Consider the following 16354-nt stretch of genomic DNA (forward strand, 5'->3'; position numbering starts at 1 on the left):
CGTGAGAGTGATCCCTCTGGCCTTTAACCACTAATATTTTATTTTGCAAAAATTCCCTGGAGAACTGAATTAAGGATGCCATTTCCCACTCTAACAGTTGGCAATGGAGCTTAAGTAACTGAAATTTTACATGAATCCAGGAATTTCTTTTGTAGAAGCTACACATAACAGAGCAAGAGGCTATTCTAGGTTCTCTAAATGCCATTCAATATGTAATAAGGAAAAAAACAGCATCATCTTAGCAGTTTCTAAAATGGATGGCTCTTCCTTGAATTCTTTTATTACAGACTCATTCTAATTGACTTCGAGTCATGACTACATTCTCCCCCCCCCCCAACCCATCTCTGATAATTAACATAGGAACAGCCACTGGAATGAGGGTTGAGGTCAGGGTCTATATTTAGCAGTAAACATAGAAGGAGCCCTTAATCTTGGCTGTGAAGATGCCCAGAAACAATATGGTGGAACAGCAGGAGGCTGGGCACACCAGTGAAACAGGTGGCCAGACCGGTCTGTTTTCAGTAAGGTCTTTGGAATCAATCCTCAGTCTGAATGCCAAGAAGAAATCATCATCTTTCTACCTAATTGCTGCCACCAAAAATGCAAAAAAAACATTCTTCAACCTAAGATGCTAAGGTTCCTGCAGCCATCCCTGTGTCTACCTACACACCAGTCATTTTCTGCAATAACAGACCTAAGGAGGGAGTTTCCCACCCTGCATTGATAAGGTCCGAGTTGACAATTTATTTAAAAACTGTTATTTGGACCAAACTCAGTGCCTACTTCAAGAAAAGTATCAAGGCAAGGAGATATAACACAAAATAATGATTTATGGTTTCGTTGAAGGTATTTGTAATGCTCTCTGAAGCAGACATGTAAAAGACAAAATTCATTATTCATGCTTTTTTCATATTCATACAGATATGACTGTATAATGAAAATTGGTCTTCTGCCATGGGCATAACTCTGAGTCTCTCAGTAATAAATGTTTTCCAGGACCAGGGGATTTACATGCAGAAATCATCTTCACAAAGCAAACTTTGTCTTAAAAACAAGTCTCTTGTATTTAAGGGATGCCTGCTATATGGCCAGAAGCTTTGTGGTGTTTATTGACATTTTTATCAGATACAAATTAGGAAACTTAATTTATAAAATGGTCCTAATCACCCGTAAGGTTCTAATCAATTTATATTTATTCATTTTTAAACTATATAGAGAAAAAACTCTTGTTTTCTTTCAGTAATCCAGAGCAGTCATTCAGGGCTGAACAATAGGAAATGTGGAAAATGTCGTTCTGGTTAGGTACTCAGCTGGTTAGACTTTAAATCTGTGTATTGAGCGTAGGCAAACATAAACTCACTGAACTATTGGATTCAGTGTGGTATGTTTTCATTTAATTATGTTTAGGAAACAGTTTAAAATATTGGTTGATGGGTTAGTTCCACTGAATGCTTTGTTTTGAAGTAGCTATTGTTTGGTAGAACACTATACTCCAGGTTAATGGAACCTAATAAATTTTTGATAACAGCCTGGAGAGAAGAGATTTCACCTTCTGGTGGAAAACACTATCAGAGCAGTTTTTTCATTGTATGCCTGAGGCATTTTGGTATAGTCCAACTTTAATGATTTAGGAAAATCCTAGATCCCACAAGAACATCAGAAAATCAGAAGTAGGTAAAACTGTTGAGTCTGTACATGATCACTCATGAAACTCATTTAATAGCATGATCATTATTTCTGCCAGTGAGCTGAAAACCGTACAGTGAATGTGGTTCTGAAGGAAGGAGCATAGTGGTAGGTCAATAGTTTGCAAGACTTGATTCTGTAGTTCTGCTGTGGGCAATTGGAATTGACTGTTGAGGTGATTTTTTCAAAAGTGGTATCCACCATCAATTTAACATGCTTAATTTGGAGACTAGGTTAGTTGAAAAGGAGAAATAGTTGCAATTCATTTTTAAAATCGCTTGACCTTACTTAGGACACCAATGCATTGTTTATCCTAGTAATAAATCAATATGTATGGTTATCAGTAAATGTTTGGCACTTTCCAACCAGAAAAGTAATCTCTGGATAAACTTACCAGAGTATATGCAGAATCACTGAAACATTGTAAGGTTTTTTTGGGTTTAACGTACAAATTTAACTTTATTTCATCATTGTTTAAACCTTGGTTTTGTAAAACATAAAAAGACATTTTTAAGGGTTCTGTATCACAGGAATTTAAACAGTATAAATATCCATAGCTTTGTAGGTTCACGTTATATAAATTAAAACCAAATAATTAAAAGAATTTTCAGTATAGGAACTATACAATGAAATAAGTGGCAAAGACCTAATAGCAATATTTCATTACTTATAGATTATCATTAGTTATTTGCAAGATCTAAACAAAGGCCATTGCTTAAATGTTTCAAACACGTTTAAAAGTCACTGAGCTTGACCTTTCAAATCCAAAACTATATGACATTAATAGCTACTGAATAAAGAGAATGTGTGTGTGTGTGTGTGTGTGTGTGTGTGTGTGTGTGTGTGTGTGTGTGTGTATACACTTGCTCTCTCTCTCCATGTAATAATATGCTTTTCATTTTGGCTAATTTATTTGTCTTTACATGAATAGCCTTATTTTTCTAAGGCTTTAAGTACACCACCATTAGGTCCAATCTTGGCATTTAAATCCCAGAGAAGTCCAAGTAATAGATTTGGAAGAAATAGATTTAAGTATGAGCAAAGGGGCACCTGGGTGGCTCATTCACATAAGCATCCAACTCTCAGTTTCAGCCCATTCATGATCCAAGTCACAAAATTAAGCCCTACATTGGGCTCTGAGCTCAGCAAGAGTCTGCTTGAGATTCTCTCTCTCCCTTTCTCTCTGCTCCTCCCCCCACTCACACACTTGCACACTCTCTCTCTCAAGTAAATAAATCTTAAAAATAAACAGAATAAAAATATTAGTAAATGATAGTCTGTATTTCTAAGCAACAGAAATTCCATATCATAAGAAACCATGTCCAAATGGTCAGGAGATAAATCAGTGTCAGAGAAAGATGATCTCCTGTGGGCCAACAGCCAGCTCCATTGAAACTGACCAAAATAAATGTGGCCAATCATTACTTTTTCTAATGACTATGAACAGGTAAAGGTTAAAATTTAGAGTTTGTTTGTATAGGATTCTTCAGAAGAGCCATGTTAGGATTATTTTAACACCCCAATGGACATATTCCAGGAGAAGGATGAAGAATCCCTAGCCACGATAGTCAGAGAAGTGGTTCCGTTGGACCTGTGATGCTGCCCAAAAGAGTTTCCTAAAGTACAAATCCAAGTAATGTCTTTGCTTGAAATTCTGAGGCATTTTCTCCCATAGCTTCAAATTTCTTGGTTTACATACAAAACACCCTTTATATCTGGTGTTAGTCTTGGCATTTATCACATCCTCCATAGTCACTGATCCCTGTATGTATCTGCCATTCTGTAGTGAGCTCCCTGAGGGTAGGAAATACATCTTCCTCATTTTAGTAGTCCCAGTGCTAGGTCCGTTAAGAACCTTAGGAAGTATTTGTTGAATAGTGGAAGAGATGAATGGAAATACTGCTGTCCTCTAAGAACTAACATGGCTGTGTTTTTCCTTCCCCAAGGACTTTGGCATTATGTTCCTGCATCACCTTGTAGCTATTTTCTTGATTTCCTTTTCATATGTCAACAATATGGCCCGAGTAGGGACGCTGGTCCTCTGTCTTCACGATTCAGCTGATGTTCTTCTAGAGGTAAAAGTTTCCTTTCATCTTTAAGAGTTTGAAATCCAGAATTCATGAAATCTCCAAGACCATCCGCTCTTCCATGTTATGCTAGATGGCACTGGGGAAAGATAGCATATGATGGATTTGAAACTGCAAAGTGTTTTGTTTTTTTTTAAGTTGGTAAAATGAGACTTTAGTCCATTAATTTTTGTGCAAAGAATGTTCATCATCTTAGCATTCTTTATTAGTGGAATAATAAAACCTTTGCTGTCCCACACTTAAGAAATGAATGTTTTACAATTGGAAAATCATTACTTGAATAGGTTGTGTTTCTGGTGTTTAAGTTTCACACTGATGTATCTGGGAAGTGTATGTAACTCAATTTAGTTATTAATGGTAGTTGTACATCCTGATGAAATTAATTACTAGTCATAGTTCTTACTGCCAATATACATCATATCCTAATATTTTTACAGTGAAAATGTATATGAATTATCAATTAAATATAAAAACTATGTTCTCTCCAAATATAAGTATAAAGAGTATTTGAGGAAATATTGGTTGTATTCTGATTAACTTTCTAAACCATTATCATTCAGGATTATCAAAGTAACCAAAAAAGAAAAAAAAAAAAAGAAAGGAAAATGCTTCTAGCATATTTCAAAAGATAAAATCCCAAGGAAAATTTTGATGTAGTATTTCCTCTTGATTATGGCCCATATGAAGAGATACAACCAATAGTGTTATATAATCAGATAAAATATTTTTTACTTTATGCTAAGAAATTTATGTAACTGGTGAAAGATAAACTTACCAGAGTACAAATTTCTTCTAGAAATTTCATTTAGTATCTGTATTCTGAGTTTTTATTCTTATCAGCCCACAGTTCTGCGCCTTGAAGTATATACTGTCACTGTGAATCTAGAGATGCTCTCATTATTACAGGATAAACAGAAATTCCACATGATAAAATTGAATCTACGAAAAAGATAATTAATCACGATTTGAAATATATACAACGCTTCATTAAAAACCCTGTACCGGGCAGCCTAGGTGGCTCAGCAGTTTAGCACTGCCTTCAGCCCAGGGCGTGATCCTGGAGACCCGGGATTTAGTCCCATGTCAGGCTCCTGGCATGGAGCCTGCTTTTCCCTCTGCCTGTGTCTCTGCCTCTCTCTCTCCCTCTTTCTGTGTGTCTCTCATGAATAAATAAATAAAATGTTTAAAAAAATAAAAAATAAAAACTCTGTACCTTAGAAGGCTGTGAAAGAGAAAAACAGTCCTACTGGACTAGATATGTCAGATGATAGTGTGACACTATGATTTTTTTTAAGTGATTTAAGCTAAATTCTATTTAGCATAGTGTTTAAAGGAGAAACATACATGTATTATAGGTGTATAAGGGCAGTTTCCTGAAAACCAGTAGTCACTTGGTTAAGCCCTGAGTATGCTTGAAAGTGGAGATTTATACAGTCTACAGTTTTGAAATCACTCCTGTACAATCTGCCAACTTTAATGTCTATGGAAATAGCTGGTTGAATCTTTGTCTATCACTTTATCCAGAAAAGAAAAACAATCCAGAAATGCCAGTCATTTGGCTTAAAAGCAAATATTCTTCATCACATGTTTTTTTTACATTATATGCTAATGCTTGAGAATATTCAAGTAATGAGATATGTCAGCCATCAACTCTTTGAAGTGGGATCTATCACCTAGACATTCAGAAAAATTCCATGTTTGATGCTTTTTTTATTGAATACTGTTGAATGAATGTAAGGAGAAAATGGCTTACCATTTTGTTTAGGCAGAAGGAAACAGAAGATGCTTTTTTTCTTTCTTACTATAATTCATGATGTCATACTCAAAGTCTTCATGAAATTAAAAGTTGAGAACTCTGGCTTCTGCTCAATTAAGAGATATTTTTCTTAGGAATCCATTGCTCTCATAGCTCTATGTTTTACTTAAAGCTACAAAATTGTAGCATCTGTGGATATTATCAACAGTCCTTTCAAGTTTGACTCAGCTAATTTAACTTTCTAAGAAGTAGAAAATAATGTTAGGAATTCAGCAAGACATCTTCAATTTATAACGGTGTGTGTGGGTGTGTGTGAATTCTATGTGAAAATGTAAAAAGAAGGTGATCAAGCAAAATTATGTTTTCAGTGTCACCTGTTGTTACTTAGAATCATCTGTAAAAAGTGTAGACATTAGGAAAAGGGATGTAATTTCTTCCCTAATTTATATTTTAAAAAGTGGTCACTTAACTTACTATCATAAATTATTAGAGTAATTCTCACAGACACTTGGAACATTAGTGACTTTCATCTAGAAGATGACCCATTAACATAACTTTGAAAATTATACCTAAATGGATTCATTGAAATAACATGATCTTGACATATTCTTTATTTCTAAATTTATAAGAATAACCCAAGAAACTGTGTCCCCAGAATATTCCTTGTGCCTGCCTGTTTAAGGAAAACCTTTATTTCTAAGTAGAAAGGAGAAGACAATGAAACAAGGTTCCGTCCGTATATTTTATATAAAGTTTGTGGCCTCAGTATTTGGGACTCATTAGAGAGTTTTAAAAGATTACCTAGCACTTTCACTTTGACCTGTTATGCCAAATTCTTGTGTTGGTGTCTTTGGCTTGCTAATGTCATCTATAATGCAAGAATTTTCGTATTTTTCTGTTTTCCTGAGATCAACCATATAATTGAATTTTTCAGGTTGTTGAATGTTTTATTAAATCTGTGACAGTCAGTAGTTTTACTTTTAGCTAATGTTACATTTCAGTCAACTTATGGGTAATTTATAAATACTGATTCATGATGCATGACATTTCAAAGTAGCAGGCAATTTTATGCATCTGGTAAGTTATATCTTATAGGAGACTCATGCATATTGAAAGAAGCTTTTCATTTACCAGTTTAACTAAATTAATATATCACATTCCTTCCTTTCACAGGCTGCCAAAATGGCAAATTATGCCAAATTTCAGAAAATTTGTGATCTTCTGTTTGTTATGTTTGCTATGGTTTTTATCACCACACGACTGGGTATATTTCCTCTCTGGTGAGTATAAATCTTCATTCTGATGGAGTCCCCTCTTCCAGATAGACTTTATGAACTATTTTGCTTTTGAATTTCATTCCAAATATTTAGTAAGAGTTTTAAAGAAAGTTGGGGAGGAACTTGAGAAATGGCTTTGATATCCTCTTCCAGAAATATTGTACTCTTTACTAATATTTTCTGCAGGATTGTTAGAGAAGGATGTGCCTTAGAGAGGTTCGGAGACCACAGAAAGCCATGTGCCATTTTGGGGTCCAGGCTAGAGTATGAATCAGAAACCATTAGCTATGAAAGTTTGAATAAATAAAGGAAAAATGATGTTGCAACCAGTTATATATCAGAGATCCTCCTGTACGAGGAGCTTATAAAGCATTGTCCCTAGACTGGTAGCAACAGCATCACCAGGGAACTTGTTAGCAATGTTACTGGGCCCCAACCCAGGCCTACTGAATCACAGATTTTGGAGTTGGGTCCTGGCAATCTGTTTTGATAAAGTCTTCTTGGTGGTTTTGCTCCACACTGAAATTTGAGTACCATGTCCTCGGTAATTCTCCTCATCAGCTGTATTTATAGCTAAAACAGATGGAAAGTACAACCTAAAACTAACCCCTGAAATTCCCTATGGCCTCTTAATATCTGAATGTCTTTTGTTCTGCTCAGAGCTAAGGAAACAATATGACTGATTTTGATAGAATTTGACAGTTCTTTCTATAGCAAACAGGTCCAATGTCATTAATCTTTTTTCTGGAAGGCTATTACTTGAACTAGAAAAGAAATGAGCCCTCTATATCACTTAAAGTCTACCACTGATGGCAGATTTTCTTTTCCATTTTAAGAAATTGATTTGAATGGGAAATTAAAGCAATGGAAATTGGAAAAAGCTGAGAAATTAAGGGATGCAGTAATAACTTGCCCCAATAGAAAAATAACTGTAATAAAGTTGGGATTTTTAAGAGAGTATGTCTATCACTGGAATTCCATAAACAAATTACACACACACACACACCCCTTCTCCTTGAGGCTCTCAGACTTATTATGAAAATCATTTCAAGAAGCAACATTGTGCATTAGCAACAAGCATTTATAAAACCTCAGTATAGTCCTATATGCTTGTAGGTAGGAAACATATGTAATATTGCCTATAATGTATCTGCAATTATTTCAGAATTGGGGCTCTTTCAAGATTATTAACAGAACTAGTGGTAAGCATTTAAATAGAAGTAATTTGAGTAAAGTCCAGGACATATTTCTTAAAGAGAATGATACAAAGTTTTTCTTACCTAGGACTTCGGAGAACCTGAGTTTTAAATAAATAAGCATTATGCTCAAGTACTTTGATTTGCTTACTTCCCTTTGAGGGTAGAATTAAAATTAGATGCACCCCTTCTCCTTCCCTCTAGCTAATGTGTAAAAAAGCTCTTTAGGTTTAGACAATAATGAGTTGCCTAGAACGTAGACTGCGGAATATAGAAATTATGCAATGCTACCAATAAGATAACTCATAGCTATCCCCTCTAATGATGCCTTAAACTAGCTGCTTGGAAAAATCCTTGTAACCTAAATACAAAAGAATTACATTGCAAATGTTGTAGAACTTCTACTCTCAAGCACCCCCCCACACACACACCCCGTATGGAGCCAAGTTTTTCGAGAGGCAACTTGTGGAGAGAAATATTTTATTGTTTGTAATACAAGAAATAATTTCTATACCCAATCCCATTGTAGTTGTACATCTAGTGAATGAAATCCTTTTCAGATATGCCTAATAAGTTGCATTAGTGCCTGAACGACCTTTGTTTCCTAGAGTATAATGAGAATTGTTAGCATTTAAAATTATAGAGTGAATAACAATAGCAAATAGTGTTTTAAATATTTCCCTAAATACTGTGAAATTATTTTTAAAAATCCTTTTAGATTAGAAAATCCTGGTATTGGGAAGGGACTACAGGTCATCAGCTCAAGACTCTTCTACTCCCTGTGCCCAGGATAGGAATTCTGTCAATGTCCCTAGTCTAAGAGTATTGCTTTAGAAGTGGAAGGAGAAATGGTTTCTTAAATGAAACAGAAACCTGGGTCTTTATAACTTACAAGCTGAAGGTTCTTAATCCATTCAGAAACCCCTGAAATTGTATAAAAAGCATGTTTGTGTATGTATTTTTTTCCTGGAGGGGAGGATGTATGGCTTTATCAAATTCTCAAGGAGATCTGTGATTCCCTCCCTTTCTCAAAAAAGTGGCTTCTGGGAACACACTGAGAGTAACCTGCCACTTTGAATTAAAAACTCTTAAGAATGTGAAGGCCTCTAACATATCATCTGTAGGCTTTCTCTTCATCAGAAAGCATCTTTAATCCCTTCAATTATTCCTGCCTGTTGTTTGCTCTCCTTTGTTTGTTCCTGAGAATTCCTCTTGTCATGATGTTCTAAATGTGGACTGCCTCGTACAAAATATAAGAGAACTAAAAGCAAGTTTTATTTAGAACTGCATTTTTTTTAATGGAGCTTGCCATTGCATTAGCTGTAAGCAGCTTTGACATTGTATTGTTGGTGATCTGATAAACGTCTGAGCTCCTACCACACTAGATTCCCTTTGTCCTAAATTTATTTCATGTTTCTGTATTTTTATTTATATTATGATTTATTTGTATACCAAATTATACAGACTGCATTCATTTATTCCTGTTAGTTTTTATAATGCTGTTTTCAAATACTCTAGCCCAATTAGGGTCTTCTGAACTACATCCAGTGCCGTACTTATCCCTCCCATCTTTCTGCTACCTAAGTATATGCCTTTCATGCTTCCTCCAACTCACTGAAGAAAAAACTTGACCCAGAGGAACTCCTGGTACACTACTGAAGAATCTCTTTGGGTTGGCCTCAGTCTCTCAACTGCCAGTCTTTATGGTTTTTCTGCTTGTTACTGTCTCATCACTGCTCCACCATCATGTCTGCTACTTTTCCACATTTTTTAAAGATATAATCAAATACTTTGTCAAAGGCCTTTTGAAAATCAAAATTTTACTGTGCTGCTTAAGACATCCTCTGGACATGTAGAAGGAGGGTAAAAAAAAAAAAAAAAGAATATGAGGTCTATCCTGCATGACTTAATTTTAGGAGGCCCTTATTGGTTTCTGGCTCTTTATTTCTAGGTACTCACCCTCATCCATCTGATTACCTATTTGCAGTAGTGAGCTTATCAGCCTAAAATTTCCAGTCTTAGCCTTTCCATATTGTTTAGGTGTGAACTTTTCCTTCAGTATACCACCATTTTTAAAAATGTATTTAGTAAATACTTACGGGGTACTTACTGTGTCATCAGTAAGGGCTGGGTACTGAGAATTCATTTAGACACAGGGCCTGCCTTGGGGCACTTACAGTAGAATCCCAACAGGTCCTTTCATTATTCTGGTTCATAATTTGGGGACAGGGAAAAGGGCTAGAGATTATAAATTTTTTTCTGAACATTTTCTGGAGATAAATAAGATAACTGGATTGTCAGTGTTCAATAATTTAATAATTTAGTAGAGTGTACTAAGCAGCTTTGTCAGCTAACTAAAGCATTATATTACCTAGAGATTGTGTGTGTGAAACAGTCACTGGCTACCAGAGGGAAGGTACTGGAGGCAGATTGGACTTCACTTCTAACAAGCATTTTATAAACCTCTTTCTCCTTCATTTACTTGTGCTTCAAGTGGAAGATGAAACAAAACCATTCTATGAGCCCTCGACTTTGTTTACTTTTCAGTCCATTTACTTTGGAATCACCAGCTATATGTTCCAGATTCCTCCTGACTATACTTGTGTTCCCACATGAGCCATCAGAATTTTTGTAATTTGTGTGCTTAATAACACTCAGCTTGTTCTTTCTTGTGCCTTCAGTCCATGTATCACCAAGACAGCATCCACCGTGATTAGCCTTTTCATGATCATCCACTGCCCAGATTTTTTTTTCGGCCACAATACATCCTTCTAGAGCAGCACTGTCCAACAGAAATAATTCAAAAATATAATTCACAGTAATTTTAAATTCTCTAGTAGCCACTTTAAAAAAGTAAGAAGACATCTTTTTGTAAAACATGTTTTATTTAACTCAGTATATCCAAAATCATATCATTTTAACATGTAGTCAGTATTAAAAATTACTGATATTTGCATTCTTTTGTTGCACACCAAATCTTTGAAATCAAATTATGTGTTTCATGTTGCTGCATTTACTCAGAAGTCTATGTGTTTTTAGCCTTTATGTTGTGGTTGAACAGTTGGTGTTTTTACCATTTTTGAGGTTAAACCCATCATTGTAAGCTGTTACCATTTTCATTGCTCTGCATCTGTCTTTCCTCACCTCCATTTCTGTGTAATCCCTGAAATTCCTAACAATTTCCCATATTTTACAAAGCTGTGGTTTCAACTGGCACATAGTGGATTGTGGCCAGTAGTATCCTTATGCCATGGCTGCATCACAACGCCTGGCCCACAATGGCTACTCAGTTGGGTACATTAGGTACTCTTTCATTCTAAATAGTCACACATCTGTTTTCTTAGTTGAGCTTCTTAAATTATTGTGAAATAAATAGGGGCAATTTTTCCCTTATTACACAGAGAAAACCACTTCATTTAGTCAATGATTGATCCCATCTCTCTGGACTCTGTTCTCCTGACATCAGTTCAACAGTACAATACAATATGATCTTCTTTAAGGATTAGACCATAAAGCTGTTGATGAGATACGTTTTTGGTAGTTGTTACATTAAAAAAAAGAGGAATTTCAAAATGATTGTCTTTATCACTCTGGCCCAGCCAAGACACCATATTGTAAGCATCATCATCCCCCAGCCGTACATTAGAATAGGATAACAAAAAAGGCAAATCTACAAAAATCCTGACCGGGAAGTAGCATGATGCAGTCAGTAGAAAGACTACTTGCTTTGGGTCATGGTTCTCCCCCCTCACTGTATGTCTAAAGACCAGGTATTAATTTCTCTACATCTATGTCCCTATCAGAAAAATAAGAGTAGTAGGAATTGTTCCACCTACCTTACCAGAAAATGTTAAGTATTAAATGAAATGCTGCTTGTAGTGGTGTTCTGTAACTAGAGTACTTTGTAAATATTTTAAGGATTTTTAAAAATCTATTACTATTAAAAATGGAAATTCCCATTATGGCCAAGTGTCTAGAAATTTTTATTACATTTTATAGCCTCCAACTAGTCTAGATTAAGGAGCCATAATCATAGGCAGTTTTGAAATAAAATTATGACATGCTCTCTCCAGTTATGAGTTTCAGAATATCTTGTTTGAATCAGTTCTCTTTTCAGTACTCAGTGAGTATACATGAGATATGCACCAGGTTGCATTATTACCTCAAATTCCAAGTGACAATACTGATCACCAGAAGTGACCATTACTGTTCACAGAATCTCACAGAATTTTGTAAAATGCATATAGACATCAGATTAGTTCTTTGCTACAAGTCACAGATTGACAGGTCTTTATCCAGCAATGAATGGGCATACCACAGTTGCCAGAACCTCTCCCTGTGTCCTAATGATGACCTTCCAAATTCCCATTCATGTCCCACCAAATGCTAACCTGTTGGCTATGGGAAGTTTAGAGCCAAATATGTATCTTTCGTGGTCTGCTGTTATTCAAACAGAAGCATGTGACATCTGAGAAGGTGGATTTTTCTGTGCATGTCTGTCCTGCAAAGTAGGAGAATTATTTGATTTGTACTCTCTGAAAGTTTCTGCAATTAAAAAGAAAAAAAATGTTACAAAAGAGCCTAGATCATTCTTTAACCATTTTCCATAATAAGATTTGAAATTCATCCAGATGCATGTGGGAATATCATCATCTTCTCTGATTTATTTTCCAAGACATACATTACCAAAGTACTGTGGCTTATGTGCTTTTCTGAATATCTGAGAAGCTTAGTCTCAGAGTTCACAAATTTGGAGAAGCTGGGTTTTTGCTTTTGTTTTTGTTCTTCTAGACTCCGTTGAAAGATTTCTCTGACATTTTCCTTGGTGCTGGTCTGCATTAAATATATTTTAAAGATAAAGGATGAAATCTGAAATCTTCCAGCTATTAGATACTTTAGTATGTTTTTAATAATACGTGTATTGGCATTAATACCTTCATAAGGTTGAGTAGAGATGGATGGAAATAGTCTGTTTGAAATGTTTTGCTTCTTTTCATGTGAACATAATAACTTTTATATAATTTCAAGATTGAAAGGTTAAGCCAGGAGTCAAAAAAAAAAATGGCTTATAGGACAAATCAGCTCCATTGCCTGTTTTTATAAATTAAGTTTTTTTGGAGCACAACCTTGATCATCTGTTGCATATTGTGTTTGGCTGCTTTCTACTATAATGGCTCAAGTAGTTGGGACAGAGTATATATAGCCTGTTAATCCTAAAATATTTACCAGCTGTTTCTTCACAGAAGTTTGGCAACTCTTAGACTAGGCCATTGCAAATTAGTCTGATGAGTGAAAAAAAAAAAAAAAAGAGACAGTTGGGGGAGTGATGTGTTACATGTATTCAGCCTTTGCATGTTCTCTGGAAGTTTTGTCTACCTTAAGCAAAAAACACAGGTATTCTTATTACTATATGTGAGATGGGAAGATTTATGCTCCCAATTAAGTAAGCTTTTTCCTTTTGTGACTTGAATCAACAACAACAAAATGCAGTATCCTAATAATGCTCTCTGTGCAGAATTAATGTCTTAAGTGTTTATTTCCTCCCTCCCAATCACTGCAGGGAACCCTTTGCTGGGAGAAGAAGAAAAAAAATATGATTGTTTGGGGCATCTGGGTGGTGCAGTGGGTTAAGTATCTAGCTTGGTTTTGGCTCAGGTCGTGATCTCAGGGTTGTGACATTGAGCCCCACTTCAGGCTCTGCGCCCAGCATGGAGTCAGTCTGCTTGAAATTTCTCTCTCCCTCTGCCCCTCCTGCTCATGCTCTCTCTCTAAAATAAATAAATACGGGATCCCTGGGTGGCGCAGCGGTTTAGCGCCTGCCTTTGGCCCAGGGCGCGATCCTGGAGACCGGGATCGAGTCCCACGTCGGGCTCCCGGTGCATGGAGCCTGCTTCTCCCTCTGCCTGTGTCTCTGCCTCTCTCTCTCTCTCACTGTGTGCCTATCATAAATAAATAAAAATTATTTTTAAAAAAAAGAACATATTTTTTAAAAAATAAAAATAAATAAATAAATAAATACATCCTTTAAAAAATATATGTTTGTTCAAAGTCTCATAAAATTCTGTATGGCCATCTCATTTGTTTTAGAAATATCTGAGTATTATAATAATAAAGTCTAACGCCAGGGCTAGAGATTTGCAAATTCTGTATTTGATCAAGAAGCTCACTTAGTTGAGAGTGATGCTTTGTGGAAAATCCTGTAACAGATGAAGAACTCTGTATCAGCACTTTCCATTCTCTCTCTTTTCTTTAAGATTTTATTTATTCATGAGAGACACAGAGAAAGAGAGGCACAGACACAGGCAGAGGGAGAAAGCAAGCTCCATGCAGGGAACCCAACATGGGACTCGATCCTGGGACTCCAGGATCACAAGCTAGGCCGAAGGCAGCGCTAAACCATTGAGCTACCAGGGCTGCCCTCTTTCCATTCTCTTATGTTATTATAAGGTACTGCTGTGTGCCAGGCTGCTTCTCTCCTCTAGCACTTTCCCTCAGCTCCCCGTTGTGTTCCCTGGATCTCTCCTGCCAACTGGCCACTCTGTGCATGCTATGTCCCTTTCAACAGCTCAGCTCTGGACCACCCATTGCCTATTTCTCAGTCTGGGCCAGTACACGCACCATTCCAGAAACCTCCCTGCAGAATCCTGGTGTATAGGGCTCCATGCTACTGTTGGTGAAGGCCATCCTGGCCATCCTTTTATTCTCAGAACTTTGTCCATACCTCTCTGAATGGCCAGATAGAAACAATTCCAAATGTTTTAAAAATTCTGAGAAATAAAGTAGTATTTTAATTACTTAACATTTTGTTTTCCTCATTGAAATGTATATATAGTAAAATGTATGTAATGAAGTGCAATAGGTTGTTAACTCTAATTTTACTGCACAGTAGCGTGTGCTAATCAAATAAGGAAATACTGGGGATTATTTCCCAAAATAGTCTCCAGGGAGTGCTTTGGGCCACCGATGTTCCAATTTAGTCTCCTATCTTGTCACCTGCAGTGCTCTGCCATCATAGCTGGTGGTAAGGATATTAACTGGAAGCAGTACAAGGTTATAAACCATCCGATAATAGTAAAATATTTTTCAGTGACTTTTTCCTGGGATTTTTGACTAATAATAAGTGAACAAAACAAAATGAAGAGAATTTGCTGGTTGTCATTAACTAAAATATTTCCATTGACCAAGATTTTAGTCTACCAAATTGTTCCTGTTCTAATCTCTTGGACGTGGGTTGTTTTATCTCCTGTCTGCTACGGAAGGGCACCTTGGTAAAGCAGTGTATATTTTAAGTTAGTATTAAAGTACTGTGTGAACACAGCCCGTTCAGTCAATTCAGGAGCCACCAGGAAGCACTGAAGGAATTTTTCTTTAGGTCCCGGTCTCTTAAATCACCTCTCTTCCCCAGAGAAGAGATTCTCTTAACATTCTACCTTATGTTAAAAGCACAGTTTGCAAAGCCAGCCCTTTATTTAAAAGAGTCAGAACCCTCTCCTTATCCATGACATCTAGAATATCTTCCACAAATAAGCTAGGTGCTTCACAAAATAGGTTAAACTGCTGCAACGAAGTACAGAAGAAGCAGAGCTTAAATCTCTCCCTCAGTTGTGAATTATTCATGGCGCTTGGCCCTCTTTCCTATTCCTAGCCATATGATCGATTCATTTCACATTGTGTCCACCTCATCCCCTTCAAACATCTAATTAGATGTTGGGGTCCCCTACTCTCAGTAGCCACCATATAACGTCTTCCTGAAGCACTGCTCTGATGTTGTTTGGTAACCATCATTTACTTGCCACCCTTCACTCAAGAGTGAGCTCCAACAGCTGAGACCGAGTGAGCTCCAACAGCTTAGACCGTGTCTCATTCTCCTCCTCAGTGCCCAGGGCTGCACTGTATGTGTGCTGTAAGTGTGTTGATTTATCCCCTAACACATCTCTATGATTTATGCTAGGTCTTCATTTGGAATTCACTTTCATAAAGGTGTTTGCCCTAGGCAGGTAGTTTGTTTATGGATTTCAGTATAATAGAGTATCTTCTTTCTCCCCAAATCAAGAAGAAATATTCTGAATGCCAGAATAATGTTTATTTAAATTCCTTCTTCTCTTGAGGCCACATATCCTCCCTAATTCCCCTACCATAATTTGTCCAACCCAACCTTGCTCTCTCACAGTAAGAGTTTGGGAAAAGTTCTATTTCAGGTGTAAAATGTAGGAAAATGGATTTGGAGTGGTCCACACTGGACATACTGACTTGTGACTCTTTCTTTTTAACTTGATTTCTATCCATCCTTCAATAGTTAGGGTAAGACGATGAAATTGTTGCCTTATTCTGAAAATAACTGCATCCACAACT

At 36.4% G+C, this 16354-nt stretch overlaps 1 protein-coding gene across 2 annotated transcripts in view; it reads left to right on the forward strand.

Moving 5' to 3' along the window:
* CERS6 (ceramide synthase 6) overlaps positions 1-16354 on the forward strand; it is a 298528-nt gene that overhangs the window by 238380 nt on the left and 43794 nt on the right. For both annotated transcript variants that reach the window (XM_041722631.1, XM_041722632.1), the window contains exons 7-8: positions 3633-3761; positions 6703-6809. In XM_041722631.1, the coding sequence (XP_041578565.1) occupies positions 3633-3761; positions 6703-6809 (236 nt within the window). The remainder of the gene's footprint in view (positions 1-3632; positions 3762-6702; positions 6810-16354) is intronic.

The sequence above is a fragment of the Vulpes lagopus genome, chromosome 11 (assembly GCF_018345385.1).
Source record: "Vulpes lagopus strain Blue_001 chromosome 11, ASM1834538v1, whole genome shotgun sequence".
NCBI lineage: Eukaryota > Metazoa > Chordata > Mammalia > Carnivora > Canidae > Vulpes > Vulpes lagopus.